This window comes from Hypanus sabinus, chromosome X1 (genome assembly GCF_030144855.1).
Source record: "Hypanus sabinus isolate sHypSab1 chromosome X1, sHypSab1.hap1, whole genome shotgun sequence".
Lineage (NCBI taxonomy): Eukaryota > Metazoa > Chordata > Chondrichthyes > Myliobatiformes > Dasyatidae > Hypanus > Hypanus sabinus.
Genome location: NC_082738.1, coordinates 23,683,722 through 23,710,148, shown reverse-complemented (window position 1 = coordinate 23,710,148; position 26,427 = coordinate 23,683,722). Strand labels below are relative to the sequence as shown.

The 26,427-nt window shown below is 40.2% G+C and overlaps 1 protein-coding gene across 1 annotated transcript in view; it reads right to left on the bottom strand.

Moving 5' to 3' along the window:
* Positions 1 to 4,152: 4,152 nt before the first annotated feature.
* Positions 4,153 to 26,427, bottom strand: part of hat1 (histone acetyltransferase 1) — a 33,977-nt gene continuing 11,702 nt past the window's right edge. The window contains exons 4-11 of the mRNA XM_059956071.1: positions 25,553 to 25,673; positions 23,100 to 23,279; positions 16,629 to 16,750; positions 15,991 to 16,095; positions 14,760 to 14,866; positions 11,003 to 11,154; positions 7,486 to 7,602; positions 4,153 to 5,806 (exon numbers count right to left, since the gene is read on the bottom strand). Coding sequence (XP_059812054.1) covers positions 5,642 to 5,806; positions 7,486 to 7,602; positions 11,003 to 11,154; positions 14,760 to 14,866; positions 15,991 to 16,095; positions 16,629 to 16,750; positions 23,100 to 23,279; positions 25,553 to 25,673 — 1,069 coding nt within the window. The 3' untranslated portion in view covers positions 4,153 to 5,641. The remainder of the gene's footprint in view (positions 5,807 to 7,485; positions 7,603 to 11,002; positions 11,155 to 14,759; positions 14,867 to 15,990; positions 16,096 to 16,628; positions 16,751 to 23,099; positions 23,280 to 25,552; positions 25,674 to 26,427) is intronic.

Sequence of the window (26,427 nt, the reverse complement as noted above, 5' to 3'; positions counted from 1 at the left end):
TAGGGACCATATAGAGGGGAGAAGCCCAGGGGATATTTGACTGGCATACAATTCCAAGTCCTTCCATGTTGGAAAACTCAGCCTTCACAGTTGCAAGCTTTTCTGGGTCCAGTCTACGTGTACGAGCATGGACTGGTGGGCCAGTTGTAGAAATATGGTGCTCAGCCCCATGTTTTGCGACTGTAGTGAAGAATGTGGGCTTGGTGAAGTTTGGGAATTTTCTGAGCAGACGAGTAAACTCACATGCAGTGGTGTATATGCTTGACAGAGTAGTTGTGGGAAACTTACTGGGGGAGCAGGTTAATAAACCAACACCCTTGACATCCACAAGCCAGCAGTTCTTAAGATCAACTGACAGTTCTTGGGCACACAGGAAATCTACACCGAGCAGAGGCCCAGCTGCTTTAGGCAGGACAAAGACCCATGTGTAATGTCACCCATTAAAGCAGAGTGTCACCTGTCATGTCCCAGAAGGCTGGCTCCTGCTGCCGTTGGCGACCTCCAGCAAGGTTTTGTCTCTCTTTACCTTCTCATCAATAGGCTATGCTGGCACCCGTGTCACACAGGAAGCATCACCCTGAAAGGGTGTCCGTAAAGAACAATAGACAATCCTGGCAACTAGAACCCACAGTGTTCACAGACCTCTAATGTCCCAATATGCTGGCACGATCGAAGCTGCTAGGCAGTCTGCGCTTCCTAACATTCGTACCAAAGTGAGTGTGGTAAAAGCACAGGCCTGTCATCTGTTTTGCAGCCGCGGGCATCCTTATGTTGAGGGCCTTGCTGACCAGGCTTATTGAGATAGAGAAAGGAGGAATGATGTACCATTGCCTAACTGAGTGTCGACTATTAGCCATTTTAACAAGCTCCCTATAGTTCTTCATGGGTGCATTAGTGAGGGTGATGTGAACTTGATCAGGCATTTGCTGCATGAAGAGTTCTTTAAAAATAAAACAAGAACGGTAATTTCCCAGGAGACACAGCATGTGGTCCATTAGATCTGAAGGCCTAGCATCGCCAAAACCAGATAAGGAGAGCAACTGTATAGTGTGCTCAGACTCCATTAGTCCAAATGTCTGTAAAAGGTGAGCTTCCAGTGATCGATGTTCAATGTGTTTGGGTGGGTATTGAAGCAGACTCATCACTCTCGCAGCCGTGGAATTGAGGAGTGATACTACCATGTAGTAGAATTTGGTGTTGTCGGTGGTGATTTCTCACAGAGTGAACTGGACTCCTTTAGTCCTGTATTCACCCTTTTTGACTTTGTCTGCCTTTTATATTGCAACTCATTCTGTTGACTGTAATTTTGCCTGATCATCAGTCTCTCCTTGCTAGGAGTCTCACTACACATTGCCTCTGTTTGTAAACCAGCGACCTCATCTTTAGCACTATCACTCTGGTTCCCAACCCCCACTAAATTAATTTAAACCACCTGAACAACTCTGGCCAATCTGCCCGCAAGGATATTGGACCCCCTTGGGTTTAGGTGTAACCCATCACTTTTGTGCAAGTCATGCCTTCCCCAGAAGAGATCCCAAGGATCCATAAATCTGAACCCCTGCCCCCACACCAGTTCCTCAGCCACACATTCACCTGCCAGATCATCCTATTCTTACCCTCACCAGCACATGGCACAGGCAGCAATCCAGAGATTACTACCCTGGAGGTCCCGTTTCTCAACTTTCTACCTAATCCCCATAAAATATCTCTTCAGGACTTCCTCACCTTACCTACCCATGTCATTGTTACTAATATATACCTAGACTTCTGGCTGCTCACCCTCGCTCTTGGGAATGCCATGGACCTGATCTGAGGTATCTCTGATCCTGGCACCAGGGAGGCTACATACCATACGAGTATCTCTATTGCATCCACTGAACTTTGTCTCTGTTCCTCTGACAAAGGAATCTCCTATCAACACCGCACTCCTCTTCACCTCTTACTCTTCTGAGCCAAAGCACCAGATTCAGTGCCAGAGACCCAATCACTGTGCCACCACCATCCCCCCCCCCCCCCCCCCCCCCGGGTAGGTTGTCCCTCTCAACAGTATCTCAAGTTGTAAACTTATTATTGAGGGGAACAACCACAGGTGCCTCTGCAACGACTGGGCATTTCCCCTCCTTCTCCTGACAGTCACCCAGTTACCTGTCTCTTGCAACCTAGGTGTGACTACCTCCCTCATTCTCCTGTCTATCACCTCCCTCATTCTCCCATATGAGCTAAAGGTCATCGAGCTGCAGCTCCAGTTCCTTAATACACTCTCTGAGGAGCTGCAACTCGGTGCAGATCTGTTTATCTGGGAGGCTGGAGGTCTCCCAGACTTCCCACATCCCACACACAGTACAGAACACTGCTGCTGGAGCCATTCTCACTAAACTACTATACTCTAACAGATGAGAAATGAACAAATAATGGGAGAGAGGGAGAAACTTACAAGATACTTCACCCAAGCCTGATGAACCAAAGCCACTGGCACATTCACAAGAATGGCCACTCCACTTGCACTTGAGTTATTTTTATTGGCCCTTTCTAATGCATCCCTCTGATTGGTTGCTCCTCAACTAAGGGAAACTGCTGCAAATCACTGCATTTAAAATCTTGATCACCCTCCTGATTAAAAGGAAGCTCTTTTTATGCTGCCCAACATTGATTGTTCAACTCGAATTAAACAATTTGTCTAAAAAAAGGGAACTTGGCCCAAAATGTTGACTGTTTATATTTATTTCCATAGATGCTGTTTGACCTTTTGAGTTTCTCCAACATTTTATGCATGCATGTTACTCTGGCTTTCCAGCATCTTTAGAATTTCTTATTTTGTTTTCAAACTTTAACTATTTGAAAACATTTGTTGTCTTGGGCTTGGTGTCTGGTGTCCTTCTTTGGGTGTCAGCCATCACTCTATAATGAGGATCAAGGAATGAGTGTGTTAGTGTGTATGGGGTTGGGGGGGGGGGGGGAGAGGAAGAGACCCAGTCACAATACTCACTCCAATTTGTCCCAGGACCAGGTACCATCCTCCTCACTGGAGCAAGCATACTCTTTCTCAAAGAGAAATAGAGGGACATACAGAATGTCAGGGTTAGCAGGTAAGGAAGAGACACACAACAAACATGGGGAAAATTATTTTATGTGTGCTCAATTATGTCAGGGTTAAATTGGCCAAATCAAGAAATCGGTCTGGGCACTTCTCATTTTCCTGGTGAGTCTTTCATCCAATGACATCTCAGTTCATATATCCCGACTTTCCTCTAATGCTGGCACTAAGCTGAAGCTTTAGGAAGCAATCTTTGTTAGTGGATGCCACAGCCTCAGTTCAAGACCTACCCTCAATCCTGACCTCTGCTGCTGGTCTGTGCAGAGTTTGCATGTTCTTCCTATGACTGTGTGGGGTTTTCCTGGTGCTCTAGTTTCCTCCCACACCCCAAAGACACATGGATCGGTAGATTAAAAATTGGCTGCTACAAATTACCCCTGGTGTGTAGGTGAGTGGTAGAATCTAGGGGAAAGTGATGGGAATGTGGGGAGAATATGTTACAAGAAAAAATAGTGGAATGATAGGATTGCTGTGAAATGGCCTCCTTTTGTAATAAGGAAAAATGGACATGAGCATTCTCAAAAATAGAAGCACATTGTACCAAGCTGTCAATGAGACAAGTGAAAGGTATCCCTTTGACATCCATCTCTTGCATAGAACATCTGACAGCTTCAATGCTGATTGTAGCTTTTTAATACAGTGCCCATTAGAGCTGTGATCACTGCTTCATTAATTGATCTGCATTCTGCAATAGCAGAGGGCAACTTGCAGCATGTGAATGGATCAGGATAGAGGACTTCATGGGGATGGTCTCTCACATATTGCTGTGGCCCCCACATTTTTTCTTTTACCCTAGTGTGAAGCTTTTTACAAACTAGTTCTTTTGTGGCTGTTATGGGGAGCATTCAATGTTTGACACCATTTCCACTAATCAGTGCAGTGGCTGCAAGCTTTTCAGGCAGTTTCCAGCAATGAGTTAGACACGTTTAACAGCATGATCTGTGTGCAGGTGTCTATATTTAACACAAATTTAGCCAATTCTAATTTTTTGTGGAGATTTCAGATGGGATTAGCACAATATACAGCATATGTTCAGAACAGCAAAAGTGGTCCAGAACCAATTTTCAAGCAACATTTTTAATCACATTCAGTCATAGAAATGCCATTTTTGTAACAATATCTGTTACTCAAAAAGTTACTAAAGGATTCTTCATATTAATGTAAAGAGAACTTACAAGAATGGTTCTTGTCTTCTTGAAAAGATGAGTGAAAATAAAACTGGTAACTCTGGAAACACCTCAAATGTGTTTATTTTTCTGTTGATGGAACTATACTGCTGCAACTAGAGTCCATAACTGCAATGCTAAGATTTGTGTTTAACAATAGTATTCATCAGAAGGTTCAATATGATGCACAACACCCTGCAAAAACACCTTTTATAGAATCTCACTTAAGGACTTGGCTCCATCCATACAGATGAGAATTCATGGAACAAAAAAAGATGGCCAATAAGCTTCAAAATGCAACACAGAAGCAAAATAGTTGCTATCCCCACAAGTTCATCATGTAACATTCTTCCATCAAAAGTGAGAGCTGTTGATGATGGAAATAGAATTATGTATATTTCATACACAAACGTACATCAGCAAAAACTCCCAAAGCAGATACAGACAAGTTGGAAAAAGTAAGACTCCCTGTGCACCCTCTCAGCCAAAAATTAAGAGGGCCATTTCAACACTGTTACAATACGACATATCACATACCAGATGTACTTCTGACCAGACCAAATATTGAAACTCATTTCACACAGCAGTCATATACCACCATGCTGACACAGAAGATACTTTATCCTACTAATCTAAGTTGAATTGATATCCAAAGGCAATAGGCCAATGGAGTGCAAATGCCAAATTCTCACCAGCTGGGTGAAGTTAAAAGGTACTTTGCATATACTTTTACTTTATAGACTATTCATTGGTGGTAGAATTCCAGTATTAGTGATTGTACCAGCAGTGTTCGCTGTGAATACTGTACCACCCTTTAATATATATTTTTTTAAACTGGATAACAGAGTATATTTATTTTTATCAGAAGTACATAGCGATATAAAACTAAGGCATAATTGTTTGCTGAACTCTCAAGTTCCAAAAATAAATCAAATCGGACAAACTAGAAATTTTTTTAATCTAATGCCAAAAAGCATAGCTGGTGTACAGGACACTGGCTTTCTCTGATAAATGAACATCTTCAGAGAGTCCATTGGCCTTGTCTCCCACCAAAATCATTAATTGCAGCTAGACATTCCAGAAGTAATTCAGTAAATATGTTTCTAAAAATATAGTACAGTGCTTCTATATATACATTTTTAAAAGATATTGTTTGAATTGATGTCACAAAATTTTAAGCGAAGTATACACTGTAACAGAGAAAGGCTTAACATTGACTCAAGTGCTTCAATTTCAACGGAAAGCCACTTACTGATTGTGATTGGCAAAAGTCTCTTGACTGCAAAACACAATGCAACATTAACAACCATAGTCAACCAATCTAGACTCTTGCATACAAATAAGGGGGGGGGGGGGGGAGGGGGAAGAATTGCAAAGGAATTCAGGCACGTGCCAATCGCTCCAGGATACGTCGGTACTGTTCCACGGTGCTCTGATAGGTTTCTTCCAAATATTCCTGCTCTTGGCTCAAACTCATCTCTGCCTGTTGTGCAAGCCAATCTTCAGGCATCAAACGAGAAAGACGTGTTGCTTCTTTCTTATTTTTCTGAGAAAATTAAATGAGTAAGATTTGATGATAAATTAAATGACAAAGCTATAAAATAGGTCTCTGTACTAAGGTTGTATAACAGGAAATAGAAAAAGAATGATATAATTTTCTCCTTCTTTGGCTCATACTACATGGTTGTTGAAAAAGGTTCTGTCACAGCCAATAGTTAATATATAATAATGGAACTGGGGTAACAGAATGTCAGTACTACAGTAGGACTACAGAAAAAACTCCACACTGTAACAACGATGTCAGATGAGATAACTGGGTTGAGAGAAATGGCTGATTGGGTGACAATCACACAAATTATTACTTTAAAAGAAACTTTACAATGTATAAAGCTCTGGTGAGGCCATATTTAGCAGTACTGCATGCATTACTGGTCACATTACAGGAAGGATGTGGAGGCTTTGGAGAAGATGCTGAAGAGGTTTACCAGGATACTGCCTGGATTAGAGGGCGTGTGCTATAAAGAGAGGATGGACAAATTTGGGCTGCTTTCTCTAATGCATTAGAGGCTGATGGATGACCTGATAAAAGTTTACAATGTTATGAGAGGTATAGGTAGGGTAGATAGAGTCTTTTTTTCAGGGTGGAACTGTCAAATACTGAAGGACACAGCTTTAAACTGAGAGGGGGAGAGTTTAAAGGACATTTAGAAGGCCAGTTTTTATTTAAACCATGGTGTGTCCCTGGAATGGACTGCCAGTGGAAGTAGTGAGAGCAGATATAATAGTGGAGATTAACAAGCATTTGAACAGTCACATGAATTGGCAGGGAATAGAGGGATAATACGCCATGTGCAGGTAAATGGGAATAGTTAAAATTTGCATGGTTGGCACAGACACTGTGGGATGAAGGACCTGCTCCTGTGCTGTACTATGAAAGGAACTAACCAATCAATTTCTTGACCTATGAGATGAACAATAAATAGGTAATGTAATTAACTAGTTATAGTACTGGACTAATGACACAGACATTGGGAGTTGAGATCCTCCATTATTTGGTAAAATCATTGCCATAAGGGTGATAATTGGATCATAAATCCTAAAGTCATCTGTGGAAAGAATAATACCACCTGACCCGGCCTAGAGCACAAAACAACTAAATTGCAATCAGTCTTGAAAGATGTATTAGAAAATTAGAAGGAAACAAGTAAACATCATATCTGAACTCCAATTTTCTTGCAAAGTGTGGGGAGCAAGAAAAAAACTGAGTTGTTCCATAACTTCAGGCTGATCCTCCTCACTCCTAACATTCATTTTTTTGGAGATCACAGATAAAAACCAGAATTTATTGCCCCTTGAGAAGGCAGTGAGCTGTCTTCTGGAACTATTGCAGTCCTTCTGGTGAAGGTGCTCCCACAGTGTGATTGGGGAGGAAGTTCCAGGATTTAGACACAGTGATGATAAAGGAACATACATTTTCAACTTTGACATGGAGGGAAACTTTCCCAAATTGAATGAGGAAGTTAAAATGGACTGTGGGTATCAATGCCACGGCATCATAGGAAGCAAGCAAGTCGATCTTTTACTGTTATCTTATATTATTTAAGTATATGTGGGTGCTTAGACCTGCCTTACACCATCACCACACAACCAACATACCACCCCAACTGCTTCAACTCTGCTCTCTCCCAACATTAATCTAGGCAAGAAAAATACTGCCCTAAATACCTTAAAGGGAATGGCAAGCCTGCGTTTCACATCCAACCGGTACTCGCTGCTTTGCACTGGGTCACTCATGTTGGTCACTCGCAGCCGTAGAATCTCATATACTCTTCTTGCGTGATGCTGAAAAGTTGTAAAAATATTAAAAGTCTGCAGGCTTAAATTTTCTTCAGACTCCAGTTATTGTTTTATTAACATAGCCACAGTTAAAAGGATAAATAAAAAAGGAACCGGGGGACAGTTTGCAGGATATAAAACTGTTGAGGTGGACAACCCTTGGACAATATTATTTCCTTGGGAAGTTGTATCTTTAAAAGCCCTTCTGTGGTAAGAATGAAGATTGTCCTATGAAAAATCTGGCACACAGTATAAAAGACAGTGCAACTGCGAGGAGAGAGGAGGAGAAATGTGAACAAAAATTTGGAGTGAAAAGAAAGTAGAAATGCATTGGGTTCCTGTTAGGTCTCTGTCCATCTCAAGGAAGTGGTCCATAGTTGCTTATAATAAGTTTACAATGGCTCTACAATAGTGTCTCAAACTTGAATAAAGCCAATTGCATTCAGCATGAGGCCAAGTTAGAATCTTAGAAAACTAAAACACTAAGATAGTCCATGCCAAACTATTATTCTGCCTAGTCTCACCAACTTGCACCTGGACTATAGCTCTCCCATCCGTTTACTAATCCAAACTTTTCTTAAATGTTGAAATTAGAATCACATTCACTCTGGCAGCTCGTTTCACACCCTCACCGAGCTCTGAGTGAAGAAGTTCCCCCTCATGTTCCCCTTAAACATTTCACCTTTCACCCTTAGCCTATGACCTCTAGTTCTAGTCTCACCCAATCTCAGTGGAAAAAGCCTGCTTGCATTTACCCCTCATAATTTTGTACATCTCCATCAAACCTCCACTCAGTCTCCTACACTCTAGGGAATAAATTTCTAACCTAGTCAATCTTTCCCTATGACTCAGATTATCAAGTCCTGGCAACATCCTTGTAAATTTTCTCTGTACTTTTTCAATCTTATTGACATCTTTCCTGTACGTAAGTGACCAAAACTGCATACAAATAATCCAATGTCTTACACAACTTCAACATAATGTCCTAACTTCTCAACTCAGTACTTTGATTGATGAAGGTCAATGTGCCAAGCTTTTTTTTAACAACCCCATCTACCTGTGACGCCATTTTCAAGAAAGTATGGATCTATATTCCAGATTCGTCTGTTCTACCATAGTACTCAATGCCCTATCTATCATTCACTGTGCAAGTCCTGCACTGGTTTGTTCTCCCAAAGTGCAACAGCTCACATTTATCTGCATTAAATTCCATCTTCCATTTATCAGCCCATTTTTCCAGCTGTCCAGATCTCCATGCAAGCCTTCCTCACTGTCCACTACAATCCCAATCTTGGTGTCATCTGCAAATTTGCTGTAATTTGCTTAGCACATTATCATCCAGATCACTGATATAGATGACAAGCAACAACAGACCCAATGTAAAACCCTCCAACACATCACCAGTAATAGGCCATCAGTCAGAGAGGCAACCATCTCCTACCACTCTGTGACTTCTCCCCCAAAGCACCTAACCACAATGGCTTTCCTATGCTAAGTCATCCACCCAACAATATTGTTATTGAGGGGAACGGCTACAGGGGTACCCTATACTGGCAGCCTATCCCTTTTCCCCCTCCTGACAGTTGCCCAGTTACCCATGTCCTGCATGCCCACCACCCTGCATCGCCTGTCAATTAACTCCTCACCCATCCAGTTCATCAGCTCCATCTCCAGTTCCCCAATATTGTCAATAAGAAACGGGATGCACTTGTTGACCAGGGTAGATTATAAAATTAGATTTTAAAATGAAGTGGCAGAAAAGCAATGATTAATATTTAAGGTAGTATTCCATCATTCACAACAAATATACATTCCTCAAAAACTTGGAAATAAATAGACCAAGAGTGGTATTAAATGACTTAGAGATTTGTAGCATTGCCAACAACTGTAAAATTAGGAGAATTCTATAGAGATGAATGATCCACAAAGCAACAGAATAGAATGACAGTTATCCAGCTACAGACAAATTAAAACAGATTGTTGTAATTCTTAATAAGTATCTAAAGTAAAGGTGGCTACCTTAGAAGCGAAGCAGAAATTATATCTAATTACAAAATGATTGGAACATAAATTATTTTGCATATCTCCTAAATAAATAACACAAAGAAAATATTGAAAATTATGGAGAACCATGACTGGGTCATATGCAATATCCTGTATCAAAAGGATAAGCACAAGACCTCACAGCAACAGTCTGGTCTAAGTACGGGCATCTGTTAGATTAGACGTCTGTTAGATTGGAGTGAGGGTCCAGAAAGCCATTCACACCATTCGTTCCCTGACAGGTACCATTGACTGCTCCACCTAATTTACTCTGTTGTCCCCATCAACCTGGCTCCAAACATCAGTGGTATTAAAAACAATAAGAAAAGAAGATCAATATGATCATTCTCAAGGACCCCACAATGTAGCTCTTCTTAACCAGATCCTCAGAAGCAACCTGTTGATTCCTGGCCAAAAGGAGTTGCAGAATGCCCAGTGAACTGCCCTAAAGTTCACCCCATAATTGGTATCTGTAAAGAGCATCTTGGCTTCACTTACAAGAAGATCAGGACTGGTTTGATAAGAATGTCGGAGAGATTGAAGAGATAATTATTTGCAAATGTACAGTGTTCTTGGATTGGAAGCTAAATGGAAAAGAACAGTTCTATGGACATCTGAAGATAGAAGTCCAGCAGAAGCCTGGTGACCCAAAGGGCAGATACTGGATAGAAAGATCACATGATTCTCAGCAATTCAAAGACAACCATGACACACACAGGTTCTTCAATGCTGTCAAGGCCGTCTAGAGTCCTTGGGAAAACATGACACAATTTCCAAATCTGCAAGCAAAACATGGAGTTGGAGGCATAGGTGAGTTGTGAAGAGGATGGTAACAGACTTCAATGAGAGATCAGGTAGGCTGATAGAAAAAACCCAGATGAAATTTAATGCTGAAGCACTACATTTCAATTGAAGTATGAGAGGCAATACAAACTAGAGAGCACAATCCTAAAAGCATTCATTTCCACCTATTAAATTAACCAAATTTGGCTCATTTCATTCTATACATTCCTGCTATTGCACAGAAAGATGTATAAATTGTTTATTGATTCCTCAGGAATCCCTTTACATCTTGCTGTCAAACAGGAAATAAAGTTCTATCTGCAAATATTCCCTTTTACACTCAAGTGAACTTTTATTTCCCGTACTTTTGAATTATATAGTAATTTTGTTGTGGGTGCACATGCATTATAAACTGTGTCAAAACTGGCAAACTTGATATAGGAGCCACTGCCAGCAAAAAGAGGCAAGTTGGCAAGGCCCTAAAGTGTACACCAGAGAGTATAGAGATAGTGAGTGTGTATGATTTGGCAAACCTGATGCAATTTGAAATCCAATATCACAGTGAGTAAATCACAAATACCTTATTTATTTTCCAGGTTCTTCTGGCCTCTTCTACCATTTCTGCACTGAATCCTCTCCTGAGTTTTTCAGGTGAAAAGGCAGGGAGATCCTGGCAAAGTTTCGCAAGAACATAATCTCGTAATTTCACAAAGTCGTCAGATGGTTCTTCAGCTGAAATTCCAAATTAAACACCCTTTAAAAATGGCATACAATTTGGGACAGAAATTACTGCAAACATAAAACAACATTAAGGGATGGAAAAACATTTATAGACATAGGAACAGCCCCTTTGGCCCATGTCTGTGCTGATCCAAGTAATCCATTATCAAACCTCTTGTTCATGATTATCTCTTTGTCAGTTAAAAAGAAAAATGTTGAACTTTCTGCTACTTTGGTAAATTGAGATTACACTATTCAACTCTATTTGGAATTCCTCAGAAAATGAAGAAGTCTCTGCTAATATGACACGAGAAGATAATCCATCTACTAGCGACATTATCACCAAGTCAATATCCTGGGTTCACCACTGATCAGAAATTTAACCATCCCAGCCATATAAATGCTATAACTGCAAGTCACAGTCTGGATATCCTGTGGAAATTTCTCAATTTCCTCTAAGTCTTTCTATCAACTACAAAACACAGTTCCAGAAGCATAAATGAATGCCTAGATGATTGCAATTCCAAAGTTCAAGAAACCCATCAACATCCAAGGCAAAGCAGCTTTTTTAAATTGGCACCAGTCGCCATCCTAAATACGGAGGATTCCGTTTAATTGGGTCATTGGTTAATCAGGACAGCCACTTATACGGAATAAATGGTTTTGTTGCCAAGCTTGCAGATGATATGAAGATTGGTGGAGGGGCAGGTAGTGTTGAGGAAACAGGTGGGCTGCAGGAGGACTTACAACAAATTACGAGAATGGGAAGAAAGTGGCAAATGAAAGACAATGTTGGAAAATGCATGGTCATGCACTTTGGTAGTAGAAATAAATGTGCAGACTATTTTCTAAATGAGAAAATCCAGGAATCTGAGATACAAAGGGACTTGGGAGTCTTTATGCAGAACACCATGAAGGTTAACTTGCAGGTTGAGTCAGTGATGAGGAAGGCAAATACCATGTTAGCATTCATTTCAAGAGTCTAGAATACAAGAGCAAGGATGTGATGCTGAGGCTTAATAAGGCACTGGTGAGACCTCACCTTGAGTATTGTGAACAGTTTTGGGCTCCTCATCTAAGAAAAGATGTGCTGGCATTGGAGAGGGTTCAGAGGAGGTTCACAAGGATGTTTCCGGGAATGAAAGGGTTATCATACAAGGTAAGTTTGTTAGCCCTGGGTCTGTACTCACTAGAATCTGGAAGGATTGGTGGGGGGCGTGGAATCTCACTGAAACCTTTCGAACGTTGAAAGGCCTAGACAGAGTAGATGTGGAATGGATGTTTCCCATGGTGGGGAAGTCTAGGACAAGAGGGCACATGATAGAGGGGGATCCATTTAAAGCAAGGAAGTGGAGAAATTTCTTTAGCCAGAGTGTGGTGAATTTGTGGAATTTGTTACCCCAGGTAGCTGTGGAGGCCAGATCGTTGGGTGTATTTAAGGCAGAGCTTAATAGGTTCTTGATCAGACATGGCATCAAAGGTTATGGGGGGGAAGGCTGGGGAGCAGGGCTGAGGAGGAGAGAAAAAAGGATCAGCCGCGATTGAATGGCACAGCAGACTCGATGGGCCAGATGGCCTAACCCTTCTCCTATGTCTTATGGTCTTATTTGGGAAAACTCTTTAAAGAATAAAAACTAATTGAGAAAACAACCAGGATTCCTTTGGTTCATTTGGGACACTATGCCACTTAATTGCTGCAGGAAACTGCTGTCAAACAGTTTCTAACTAGCATCAGTTGCATGCACTTGTGTGCCATTAGATACCAAACCATGCTTAGATGGAACAGTTTTCAAATAGTGTCAGTTCTGTGTGTTTGTGTTCAAAAAGCAGTGAGTTTTGTCACTGAGAGTTGGTGAGAAATAAACATTAAGATAATTCAGAACTGCTTTGCTCACTGTGGTTTCAAGCATTCAGGCTTGGAGATACCAGAAATGAAAATAAAATGATTTCATTACATCAACAAGTTGGGAAATATGGAGAATTTGAAGGTATCATCTTGAACATTACAATGAAAATGAAGATTTGGAGGATGCAATGCTGGAAAGCATTGTAAGAAGGCTGTCCATTATCTGTACGACGTGTCTGCACTGATTCTGTGAATTTACTGTCAATCAAAATAACACAATGTACACTGGATCAATTCCTCTGGCAATAACAATTAGGAACTAATACACAATTCATAGCACTGTAGTAGTATTGATAGTGATCTAATTTGTTATGTATTTCATTTAAATAATTTGTTACTGTTTGTCTTTTTTTAAAAAGACCTTTTTAAACCATTTCCATGAAACTGGCTAATTGGGGCAGCCACTTAATTGGGCCAAAATGTACTGGTCCCAATTAACTGGAATCAGCAAACACGAGGAAATCTGCAGATGCTGGAAATTCAAACCACACACACAAAATGCTGGTGGAATCATTCCATTTACCAGCTTCTACACCATGCCTGCAGTAAGTATTTGCACACCGCACTACAGTAACTCATGAAGACTATTCTGACAGCATCTCCCAACTAGAACATTGTTCATTTAAGTGTATATACTGATAAAACACCTGGAGTTGGGTCAATGCAAATACAATGGAAAGCTACAATCTCCAAATTCCTTTACAAATCACACACCATCCTGACTTGGAAGTATATCACATTACTTTGCTCTCGCCAGATCTGTATCCTGCAACTTTCAACAGCGTCGAGCACCTTCACCTCAAAGGCAGCAGGGATTCACCATCACCTTCTCAAGGGCACTTAATGGTGGTTAATAAAAATAATTAACTCTACATATGCTGCCTAACCTGCCAAGTATTTAAAGCATTTTGGATTTCCAGTATCTGCAGGTTTTTGTTTTGGTTAGGAGAGTCTTGCTGGCAACTCATTTGTTTTTCACACTTACTGGCAGAAAGTGGTATAGCAGCTAAACTAACAGTTTATCACCTTTCTCTAAGGAATTTCTCTCACCTTATCCATAAAAGTGATAGATCTTTTAGAAACGCCATCTTTTGTTATTTTGTCTTACATCCCTTAATATTTAATTCCCTCTTAGCAGAGTTTTTCAGCTTTTTATTTAGTTTGTTTGCACTTTAAAATAAACTGAAATCTTGGAATTAAGATGGCTCGCTATTTTTGACTCTTGGAAGAACTCAGGATCAGAAATTAAACAGAGATCCAACAATACCCATATTCAGAGATTTTCAAAAGTCCACTTCGCTTGAAAATGCCATGGCTGTTTCAGTATTGGTTTTACTCTGTGGTAATCATTTATGTCAGTCAACAAATATTAGCTGGAAAATTGACCTGTTTAAATTGGAGATGGAATGCAGGTTGGATTTGCCCTCTCTGTTATCTAATTTCAATGAAAAACAGCAGGTCAATTACAGTAGAATAACAGATAACACTACAACAAATGGACTAAAGAAAAAGATTTAAACCACCTTCCCTGCCAAACCACATCTCCCTGGCCACAAAGAAATTGAACAGCTGAGGAAGGATGGATAGTTGCCTTGGACAGCAAATTCTCTTGGCAAACATTTTCTAATTGCTTTCAATTCCAACTGTTACTTTGCACGATTCACATGCTCTCTCAAAAGTAATTGTTGAACATGTCCCAGTGAAGACTGACCAGTGATATCCAAAATGGATGGCTTTGTTGTGTAATATTTCTGGACTGTCTCCATCAGTTGTGCACCATGTCCTTCACCTTGGAACGGAGGCAGCACCAGCATTTGGCTTGAAAAAAAAAACAAAAAGAATTAATAGAAAGTCATTGTTCAATTGTATCAGACTGCATCCTTTGAAGTGTGTATTTTTAGCTATTGGTCTCTTTTACTTTTTATTTCTTCTTGGCACTCATATTCTATCTTTTGATTCTCTCTCTTGGATCACTATTTAACTAGTCTTATTCCCACCCCCCACCCCCAAAATGGAACATTTTGCTCCATCCTGTTTCTCTTTTAAATATATCACCCTGCAATTCTAACTAAGACATCCTGTTCGCCCTCAACCTTGGTTTTGAGTCACTTTTCAATGTTGGTGATTTCAATCTATTTCCCTTAGCCCTATCTTCAATAGCTCTTTTATAAAAATGATATGTCTCCTTAGAAAATCTGCAGCTAATATTCACAACTATCATCTAATGTAGCCACTCTACTGATGCCTCCGTCACAGACAAGGTCACTTTGATTTTTGTACTAATGTAAGCATTGTCTAGATTTAGTGGGACTGCACTACACTTTGTCTTAACCACGCACAATTCCAAGAGCATCCAGAAGAACAAAGGTACCACACAACTTCTCTTCCTCCAATTTCCAAACATTGCCCGATTGACATCTGTGTGTTAAAAATTTCTCCTCATACACGGCCTCTGTTGATGCTCTTTTTGTACTTCGCTCCCGATACTTTCTAACCAAGAGCACCCTTCTCTCACCCGAAACTTGCTATTTTTTCTTGTATGCATTTTTTCCTCCCACCTCCACACTACAGGCACCACATCTTCTGACATAAAAACCCTCAAGGCACTAAGGCACTAAACAGCTCTGTTTTCTACCTCTCTCTCCTTAAAATGTTACGTCTCTCATCTTTAAGTCAGGTATCCTTGTTTCCTCTTCAGTCTCAATCTCCAATTTTGTGTAATCATGACTTTCTGAAGTTCCTTGGGATATTTATAGAGCATCTCTAATTTTGGCAAATGCGAGCTTTTGATGGAAAGAGAAATAAATTACTCTATTGTAACTAACAATGACACAGTGATCACTTATCAGGATAATTTGAGATTTCTCAAATTTGACTTTTTTTCCAAAATTTACTCCAAAATAGAATATTTCTGTATGACATCTTGCTGCCAAGTTACCTACCCAATTCGAGGTCTCATTTTATCAGGGTATGCATAGAAATTATATACAGTCATATAACCCACAGTTGCAAAACGGGGAGAGCCATCTTCAAGGTACTTTTCAAACCTGTGTAAAATAAAAATAGGTAAGTAACTTTTTCATTTTCACTCACTTCAGGATTCTCAGTGTAGGTAATGTGCATGGAGTTGACTCCCACTCAATCCATTCCTACCCTCAGAAGCAGTGAGCCACAGACATTACTGTGTTTGTGTGTGTGTGTGTGTGTTTGTTTGTTTGTGTGGAGATGTACTCATTAGTGACTGTATTCATTCTCCATTTTGTCTCAGTTTCTGCTTTACTAACTGATGGCTCAAGTTACAACACATTGAAAAGTTACAGCTCTGACAAAGATTCTTGAACCTGCAATATTAACTGTTTCTCTCTCAGATGTTGCCTGACCTGCTGAGTGTTTCCTGCATTTACTGTTTTGTTTACGATTTCCAGTAGCTGCAGTATTTGGTTTAATATTTTCATTTAACTTTAAATCAGCAGATAGCTCTGGTCAGAATCAATTAATACAAGTAAATCTTAACTTTAGACACTGCCGTTAGACAAACTTCACAAGATACATCTCTGCAATGCATCAGATGTCTACTTACACAAGAAAGAACTGCCATTTGTCATCATCCACATCAATGAAGCTTGCTGTTTCAATGAACCAGATAAGGAAGGTCTGTAGTCTCTCGTGATATTCTCTGAATCCTGGACAGGTAATATCAGTCTGCACAAAAGAGCATTATCATCATCATTCAACTGCAACCTAAATTTGCCTGGTAATGCTTAAATGGATGGTTGATGTGCCCTAAAATACATTTAGCATCTGTGTGATGCAGATGATTTAATCACTTCAGTTTTGATTCTTTGTGGAGACAGCTCAAGATTGTGGATGGATACTAAGCAGTGGTAGTATAAGCTTACTCAACAGGACAACACTGAAAAGGAATCAGGGCTAATGTTCAACTAAAACCTAAAAGTGTGGGAATAATAGAGAAAACCTGGTCTTGGGTTCTATAATTATGAACAGAGACTGTTTACTCCTCTCCATAGACATTGTCTTGCTGAGTTCTTCCAGCATTCTGTGTCTATTATTCTGGATTTCTTGCTTCTGCAAAATCTCATGTACAGTGATTGATTTTGTACAGAGCTTTGGTCCTGCCTACTTGGGAGCTCTGGGTACAGTTCCAAGCTCTCCACCATGAGGAAGTCACCCAGGTGCCAGGGTAAAGCAGAAGGTAATTGAACAGAGGTGGGGTTACCAAGAAAGGCAGAATAAACTGGAAGCATTCTCAAAGGAGCAGCAGCTCTGGACCATCGTAAAGGGAAAAACAGACAAAGTACATGAAAATGTTGATCACCAACTGCCAAGAGGCACCCATCCTAAAGTTGGATGAAGAGGCAGTTCAACTTCATTCACTTTATGCAGGTAGAGGTAAGCATCTGGAATGGGCTGCTCAGTGTATCAGCAGAGTTGTGTGCCATCGTATTGATACAAGAACTGAATCAGTTCTTGTTATATTATTCTTTTGATGATTTTTTTAAAGTCACTCCTTACAATGCAAAGTCTTACTTGGTGTTAAGCTCTTGAATATTAGCCATCGTCTATCACATCCATTCTTCTACATGAGGTAAGCAGAGATAGTGAGTATTGGTAGGATATTCGATCAGAAAGGAAGGAACTCAATGTTCCATATGCATATTGCCTAGTTGGAGTAACTTGACAACAATCAAGTTGTCCAACTCTCTCTTCTTACCACAACCCACACTTACATACACACACATACATACAGAGCCAAGGGTCTATAATTTCTGGCCATCCTTCTTATAATCTTGTAATCTTATAATCTCCATCATCTTGTCTTGAAAGCAGTGTCGTCATGAGTTACAACTTGAAAGGCACAAGATTGACAAGACTTGTGGCCATTTTGTGTCTCAGTAACTGAATGTGAATGTGTGTTCGAATTAATGTGTAGTGCTTTCAAAACTGCAGCACAACAACTATTACAGCTGTAGCCTATAAATCTCCCATGTTCAAGTCGCTAACTATTTAAAGGCAGCAAGATTGCACAAAGAATAACCAAATATACTTATGCACCAGAGTAGACATGGACACATACATAGAAATATCAAAAATAAAAACAAGAACAGGCCACTGAGCTCTTCAAGCCTGCTCCATCATTCAGTACAATCATAGCTGATCCTCAAACTCTGTACAACATTCCCACTCTTCTGTACCCCCTCCCAATTTATCCTGTTTTTATGTTCTTAAGCAACTTGGCCTCCTCTACCTTCTGTGGTAGAGAATTCCACAGGTTCATTGCCTTCTGAGTGAAGACATTTTTCTCATCTCTGTTCTACCCCATATCCTAACATTGTGACCAAATGCAAGGCTACATGAAACTCATCACAGGTATGTTGGTACAATATATTCTTCCGCATGGAGAGTGGCACATTAGTTATAGTGAAAAAATCTTTGTAAAAATCAAAGATGTCAAAGATTCAGTGCTATCTCACAGAGCCCTGATTTGTTGCAAAGCTCTTGGTTGGTCCTCCAACCAAAACACTTACAGGGAGTGTAATCATGCAGGGACATCCACATCATCTACACTCTGATGTGGACAGTGGAAGATGCTCAAGTAGCGTGGTTGGCCATGACAAAGGTTACCACAAAGTCAAGGATATATTGTGGTGTACCAATTACTGTCAGGGAAGGTCACGTGATTTTGGTTAGGGCTGGTTCCATGATGTTACAGGGCTAGATGTCAAGCATTCCAATAAATACATGAGAAGGTTATCCAGAATGACTTGTAATTTAAACAAGACAATCACATTCAGTTATAAAGATGTTTAGCAGCAAGATTCCCATTCAATGCCATATCTTCCATGAATGACCATATATCTCCCGGGAAATGCAGAGGTCACAAAACTGAACTTTGGGTCAATTCAGCAACCCAAAGAATATGTGATCTGAAAATTACAAAGGCAATCCAAAAGCAGTTTTGGAGAACAAAATGTGAAAATAAAAATCTAATACCAGAAGATAACAATGAAGCCACTGCATTGTTATAAAAACACATCTTGTTAATGTGCTCTTAGAAAAGATAACCCAATGACTTTGCTCAAGTTGTCCTATTGTGATCCCAATGATGGACCAATACACTTAACTGCCCCCTAAGGTGGGGAGTGTTTACTTTACCATACCAAGAGATAAGAGAAATATAAAACAAGGCATAATACTTAGCAGCGATCAAAATACTCAATTTCAACATGACACAATGCTTCAATCTCCTCACCAACATCTTAGGTTAGGTGGAAGAGTTAAGGGAGAATAGTATTATTGGCTGAATAAGCAAGAGAGCCTTGAGTAAATTAAACAGCTTACATTTCTTGTGCTTTTTTCTCCCCCCATCTCTCAAGGTCCCCAAAGAACACTGTAATTTTTACATACTCCTGCAGCATACCTACCTTTGCAATGCAAGGAAATGCAGCAGCTAGTCTGTGCAAAGCAAGCTTCAGGAAACAATTACAACACAATGCCCTGATAATTTATTGCAGTGACATTCAGAATTGCACAGGAAGGGAAGCTTCAATTCTATCATCAAACCTTTGGAATAGAACTTCACTTTATGATCTCCTAAGTCAGCAATCTATTGAATCAAATCCACATAGACTAGCCCATCAGCATCTTTAGATGCATCTTGTCCCACAGGCAGGACAGACCCACCAAAGATAACACAATGGTAAATATAGCTGGGAGCATGACAGAAATTAAAAGAGTAACCACTGCACCTAACTTTGCAGACATCAAGGCTCACATTCACATAAAGGATACACTCCTTTTGTGCTCTGGTATTGCATCCAGCTAAATCAGAGACCACAGAACTTAAAACTGAGTGGCACTGTGGGGAGCAGGCCTATGCCTAACTACAATACAACTTTCTGGCTTGAATGGAGAGTTACTTAGGAGGGAAGGGTTGGATTGATCTTTGAGCAGGTTAAAAGGTTGGCACAATATTGTGGACTGAAGGGCCTGTACTATGATGTAACGTTCTATATATCTTGAGCTCTATCATTATCATTAGGCCAGAGGACCAAACTTGGTTCAGTAAGACTGCAGAAAAGCATTGCAAGAGTATCAAAACATGCACCTGGAAATAAACTGTTATTACAAAGAACAATGTGAAAACTAAGCAATAGAAGGAACATATAATACACAATTGAGAGAATCCACAACCAGCAAAACAGCTCTACTGCTGTATCCTGACTTGAACAGTAGAGGGCAGTTAAGCAGCTAAATGCAGTTGGCTATGTTCCAACAAATAGAAGCGAACAGCCTGTATGTGCTGATGAAAAGGCTAAAGCATTTGCAACTACAGTCACCCAGATGTGCCCAGTAGATTATCTGTCTTGGCTTCCTCCTAACACCCCTACCATCACAGAAGCCAGTTCAATTCACTTCATACAATATAAAGAAACAGCTGAGAGCACTTTATACAACACTATTATGGGTCCAGACTTTCTGAAAACAAACAAGATGTAGAACTAGCTGCAGCAAGTCAAAATGTTCCAGTACAGTTACAAAATGGGAATCTACCCATGTGGAAAACATATAGTTTGCTCGGTTTACAAAAGGAAACATCCAATCTGGCTAATTACTATCCTGTCAGTCTACTCTCAATCAAAGTAATATAGAAGGTAATGTTGTAAACAATGCTATCAATTTATACTCACTCACCAATAACCTGCTCTTCAATACCCAGCTTGAGTTTTGCTAGGAGCACTTTCTTTAAATTTCATCTCAACCCTAGTTCAAAACTGTGGACCACAGCTGTATTCCAGTCACAAGGTGAGAATGAATGCACTTGACAACTAAGCAGCATTTAATTGAGTGTTGCATCAAGGAGATGTCATAAAACTGAAATCAATGCGCAAAGAAAAAATACACTTGAACAGTTGGGGTCATTCCTCGCACATAGGTTGTGTTGTGTTGATGGAGGTCAACAATCCCAGCTGTGCCCTGGGCGCTGCCACCATTAGATGTTTCAGCACTGACTTCCTTCTGTCATAAGGGCAAAAGTGGGATGTTTGTTGATAATTGCAGAATGTTCAATTCCCTGATACTCCTCAGCAGATGAAGCAGTCCATAAGTGCAAACAGGAAAACCTAAACAATATTGAGGCATGAGCTGTTAAGTTCAAAGTAAATTTATTATCAAAGTACACATATGTCACAATACATTACCCCAAGATTCATTTTCCTGCAGGTATTCACAGTAAATACAAAGAAACAATGAAAAACTGCACACATAGATGGACAACCAATGAGCAAAAACACAAATTGTGCGAATATAAAAAAGAAAAATATAACAACAATAAATAAGTAATAAATACTGAGCATATGAGTGTAGAGTCCTTGAAAGTGAGTCTTTGGTTCAAGAGCCTGATGGTTGAGGAACAGTAACTGTTCCTGAAGCTGGTGGTGCAGGTCCAAAGGCCACTGTGCCTCATTCCTGATGGCAGCAGTGAAAGGAGCATGGCCTGGATAGTGGAGGTCCTTTCCTGAAACAGCGCTCCTTGCAGATGTGCTCAAAGTTGGGGAGGGCTTTATCTACAATGGACTGGACTGTATCCACTACTTTTTGTAGGTTTTTCTGTTCAAGGGCATTGGTGCTTCCGTACCAGGCCGTGATGCAACACACTCAGTTTTATGATATCTCCTTGATGCCGTGCCTTCTTTGTAATGACACTTACATGCTGGACCCAGGACAGATCATCTGAAATGATAACGCTGAGGAATTTAAAGGTGCTGACTCTCTCCAACTCTGATCCCCTAACGAGGACTGGCTTATGGACATCTGGTTTCCTCCCTCAGTAGTCAATAATCAGCTCTTTGGTTTTGCTGGCATTATGTACACTTAGCCAGACTTTCAATCTCCCTCCTATATGCTAATTCATCACCACCTTTGATATGGCCAATAATATGATGTTGCCAGCAATCTTAAATAAGGCATTGGAGCTGTACTTAGCCTGAAGAGTAAGATTCATGGCATGAAAGTGCTGGGAAATGCTCATTTCTAATGAGAGAAAATCTACCTCCTAAACTAACATTCAATGACGTTATCACCACCAATGCCCTGAGGTTACCACGGACCAGAAACACAACTGGACCAAACACATAAAACTAGAGCAGTTCAGACTTAGTGTTCTGCAGCAAGTGACTTACCTCCAGTTGCTCCAAGGCCTTTCCAACATTTTCATAGCCCAAGGTGAATACTCTAAACTTGCCTAACGAGCACCTCCTCTGCACTGTCTGCAGTGTGTACCATCTACAGAATGCAATGCAGTTGCTTGCCTAGCCTATGCTCATAGCACCATCCAAAATCACAACCTTTACCACCAGGAAGGACAAGCACAGCAAGGGCATGGGAAAACTGCCACCAGCAGTAGTAGACTGAGGCAGAGTACGAGGTGGGGGGAATCTTATGACAGAAATTGGTTAGCTAAATGAAACTTAGGGTAATGGTCAAAGACGTTGGTTTCACCCTGTCCAATAATTAGCTGGAGATCATGTTTTTGCACTTTTTCCCCTCCAATTAAATATCAGAAGAGCAAAGGCACAACCTCCATCTACTCCCTGGCTAATTCCTGAAATCAAACCAGACTTTTTTCCACATTGGTGTTATAGTTAAGCCAGAGATTACCTACAGACCATGTTTTTAATGTCATCACTAAAGCCACCTATTTTCAATGATAATAACTCCACCCCTGCTTCAGCAGAGGTGTTGTGGGTACTTTCATCCATACTCAATCCATGGAAGTGTCACTACAGACATCGGATGATGTTGGTGTCAGTAAGCTCCACTACTATAAAGGGAAGAGAAACTGATACCAGAAATTATTGCAGAGAAATACATGCAAAATCAATGTCTTAATAAAACAAAAACACAAGAGTGAAGGCTAGTATTCATTTTCAGTTTAGAGACAATCCAGCCATGCTAATGTTCAAATCCGCAAAGAATCACTCAGGCTTCATTATAGCCATAAAAATCTATATCATTATATTTATTCACTCACCTTGTAAATCTCATAGTTTAACTCCATTCCTTCTTTCTCATCATACATGGTGTATGAGTGAATAAGTAATCCAAATGGTCTGAAGGAGGCATCCTTTTCCAGTTGCACAATAAACTCATCAAGATTGCTGCAGTAACCAGGTGGGATAAATTCTAACATTTTACTTTCAACATTATCAACCTAGATAGGAACAAATTGTTTAAAATAAACTACAAGACTTCATGCACAAAGGAAGCAGTTTTTATTTCTTTATCTTCTCTCTTTCTGCAAAACATCAGTTGTGAGAAGACTACTGGAAGGTATTCTAAGGGATCAGATATATGAGTACTTATATAGACAGGGACTGATTAAGGATAGTCAACATGGCTTTATGTGTGGCAGACCAATCTTATAGAGTTGTCCAAGGAAGTTACTAGGAAAGTTGATGAAGGCAAGGCATTTGACAAGGTCCCTCATAGGAGGTTGGTTGCGAAGGTTCAGTTGCTTGGCATTCAGGATAAGTTAGTAAATTGGATTGGACATTGGCTTTGCAGGAGAAGCCAGATGGTTGCCTCTCTGACTGGAGGCCTGTGACTAGTGGAGTGCCCCAGGGATCAGTGCTGGGTCTGTTGTTGTTTGTCATCAATTTCAACAATCTGGATGATAATGTAGTCAACTGGATTAGCAAATTTACAGATGACACTCAGATTGAGGGTGCTGTGGTCAACAAGGAAGGCTATCAGAGTTTGCAGCAGGATCCGGACCAGCTGGAAAAATAGCAGATGGAATTTAATGCAGACAAGTGTGAGATGTTACAGTTCAGTAGAACCGACCAGGGTAGGTCTTACACAGTGAATGGTCTGGCACTGAGGACTGTGGGGGAACAAAGGGATACAGGTCCAGAATTCATTGAAAGTGGGAGCAGAGGTAGATAAGGTCATAACTAACGCTTTTGGCACATTGGCTTTCAAAAATCAAAGCATTCAGTACAGGAGATGGGATGTTATTTTGAAGTTGTATAAGATGCTGATAAGGCCCATTTGGAACTGTGTGAAGTTTTGGTCTCCTACCTACAGGAAAGATGTAAATAATGTTGAAAGAGTACAGAGAAAATTTACAAAGATGTGACTGGGACTAGAGGAAAGTTGAATAGGTTAGAACTTTATTCCTTGGAACGTGGAAGATTGAGGAGAGATTTGATAGAAGTATACAAAATTATGAGGGGTATAGATAGAGTAAATGCAAGCAGGCTTTTTCCACTGAGGTTGTGTGAGACTACAATTAAAGGTCATGGGTAAAGGGTGAAAGATGATATACTTAAGGGAAAACTTCTTCAATCAGAGAGTCGTGAGTGTGTGGATTGAGCTGCCAGTGCAAGTGAAGCATGCAAGCTCGATTTCAACGTTTAAGAGAAATTTGGATAGGTGCATGGATAGGAGGTGTATGAAAGGCTAAGATCCCCGTGCAGGTCAATAGGGCTTGGCAGTTTAAATGGTTTGTCGTGGACTAGATAGGCTGAAGGGTTTGATTCTGTGCTGCATTTTTCTATGACCAAGTATTCTTATTGATCTCGTAGCTCAAAATGCAGAAATTATGATAGCTGAGTGACAGGCTTCTAATCACTGTTCATCCATACATTAAATAATCTCCTTAGCAAAACTGTCATATCTCAATTTATTGAAGTCAACAGGAACATAGACACCAGTGCCTGCTTATGTTCAATTCCTGCAGAAGGGATGCTTTTGCTTCTCAGCAACAATTGCGTAATTGCATTTCCCCCACTCTCCAAGATTTGAGGGATTTTTTTTTTGGTGACCTAAAAGACCTTTGGGATTATCAAAGGCAAAAAACTTTATTACATCAGTGAAAATAATTTAATCAAAGACATGGCTCTCTCTGAAAATGTCTCTACATATACACAATTCCTTGTTAATATTTTTTAAAATGAATGAAACATCTGCCATAAATACAGGAGTGGAAGCCAATGTCACAATCACATCAAGCACAAGTGGTCCTATTTTTGGTTTACCTCGGTTCCAAATAGTGAAGTCACGATTTGGAAACCTTTATCTTGCCTTTCTTAGAAGTGATAACTCCTGTGGTGGTGCAGCACCAGAGGTATCTGCAGCCCTCCAATACTCTCAAGTGGCTGCTCTTATTGTGTGAACCCACATAGAGGACCAGCGGAAAATCCAAACACGGGAGAGGTGAGACTTAGCAAGTAAAGAAAAGTACCTGACAATCGTCACCTGACAATAATTTGGAGCAGGAACTCTGACAAAATACGTCTTCCTTAGTTAAGGGCAATGAGTCAAGACTACAGTCAGTAATGCTATCAAAGGATAAATCAATGCAAATTCACTGAACTAATGCATTACATTAATGCTTGCAGGGGATACTGCAGTATCAATCATGATGGGAGTGCATAACCTAGTGAAGAGAAGCAACCGATACTGTACATTTCAATAGCCTACCTCTACGTTGTCATATTTTTCTACAACTTTGCTGGAGTATTTGATATTGAAGAATGTAGTGAGGCTGCAGGTAGTGTAGTACAATTGGATTTCAAGGTCCTTGTAGCCAAATACTGATTCTCTGCAGGCAAAGCAGAAATAACCACATGTTGGTAGAGAATCTGCAGGTTAGGTTTCTCTTCATTTTAATCCAGGCTCATTTATAAATCTCAAATGAGCACAATATTTGGAAATATCCAGTCACATGCTGTTTTTTTTTGTTGCAAAAGTATTGCCATTGAGTTTGAACTCTCGCCTGCCAATACAGCTCAGTGGTGTACTTTTGCAATTACTGCTCTGTCGAAAAATAAAATTTGCATTGTTAAAAAAAGCGCCATTCATAATTGCAAAATCTTTCAAAGTGCTCTACAACTAGTGAAATATTTTTGAACTGCAGCCACTGTTGTAACATAAGAAATGTAGCCATCTATTTGCGCACAGCAAGCTCTTAAAACAGCAATGTGATTATGGCTGGCTAATCTGTGCAGGGATTTTTTCAGCAAAATGAAAAGCTGCGCTTGCGACTGTAGAAAATGGCTGTGCAAATGCTGCTAAAACCATCTTAATACAACTGGGATGCAAGCTGTAGTTTGGAAACGCTTGCACTAAAAGAGGTTCCATTAATATGATCACCTCTTCAAATTATGCAATGCGGGCTATTCAGTAGTTCAACAGTTCTGAAAACAGGGCAAACATGGTATTAGAATGCAACTATTTATATGGTGCCAAATTTTTGAAGTATAGCAAAACTTGCTGATTTGAGTCTCAAAGCATCTACATTAATTGTACATGAAATTCAGAAAATGGCAAACACTTTGCATGGGATGTGATGACTG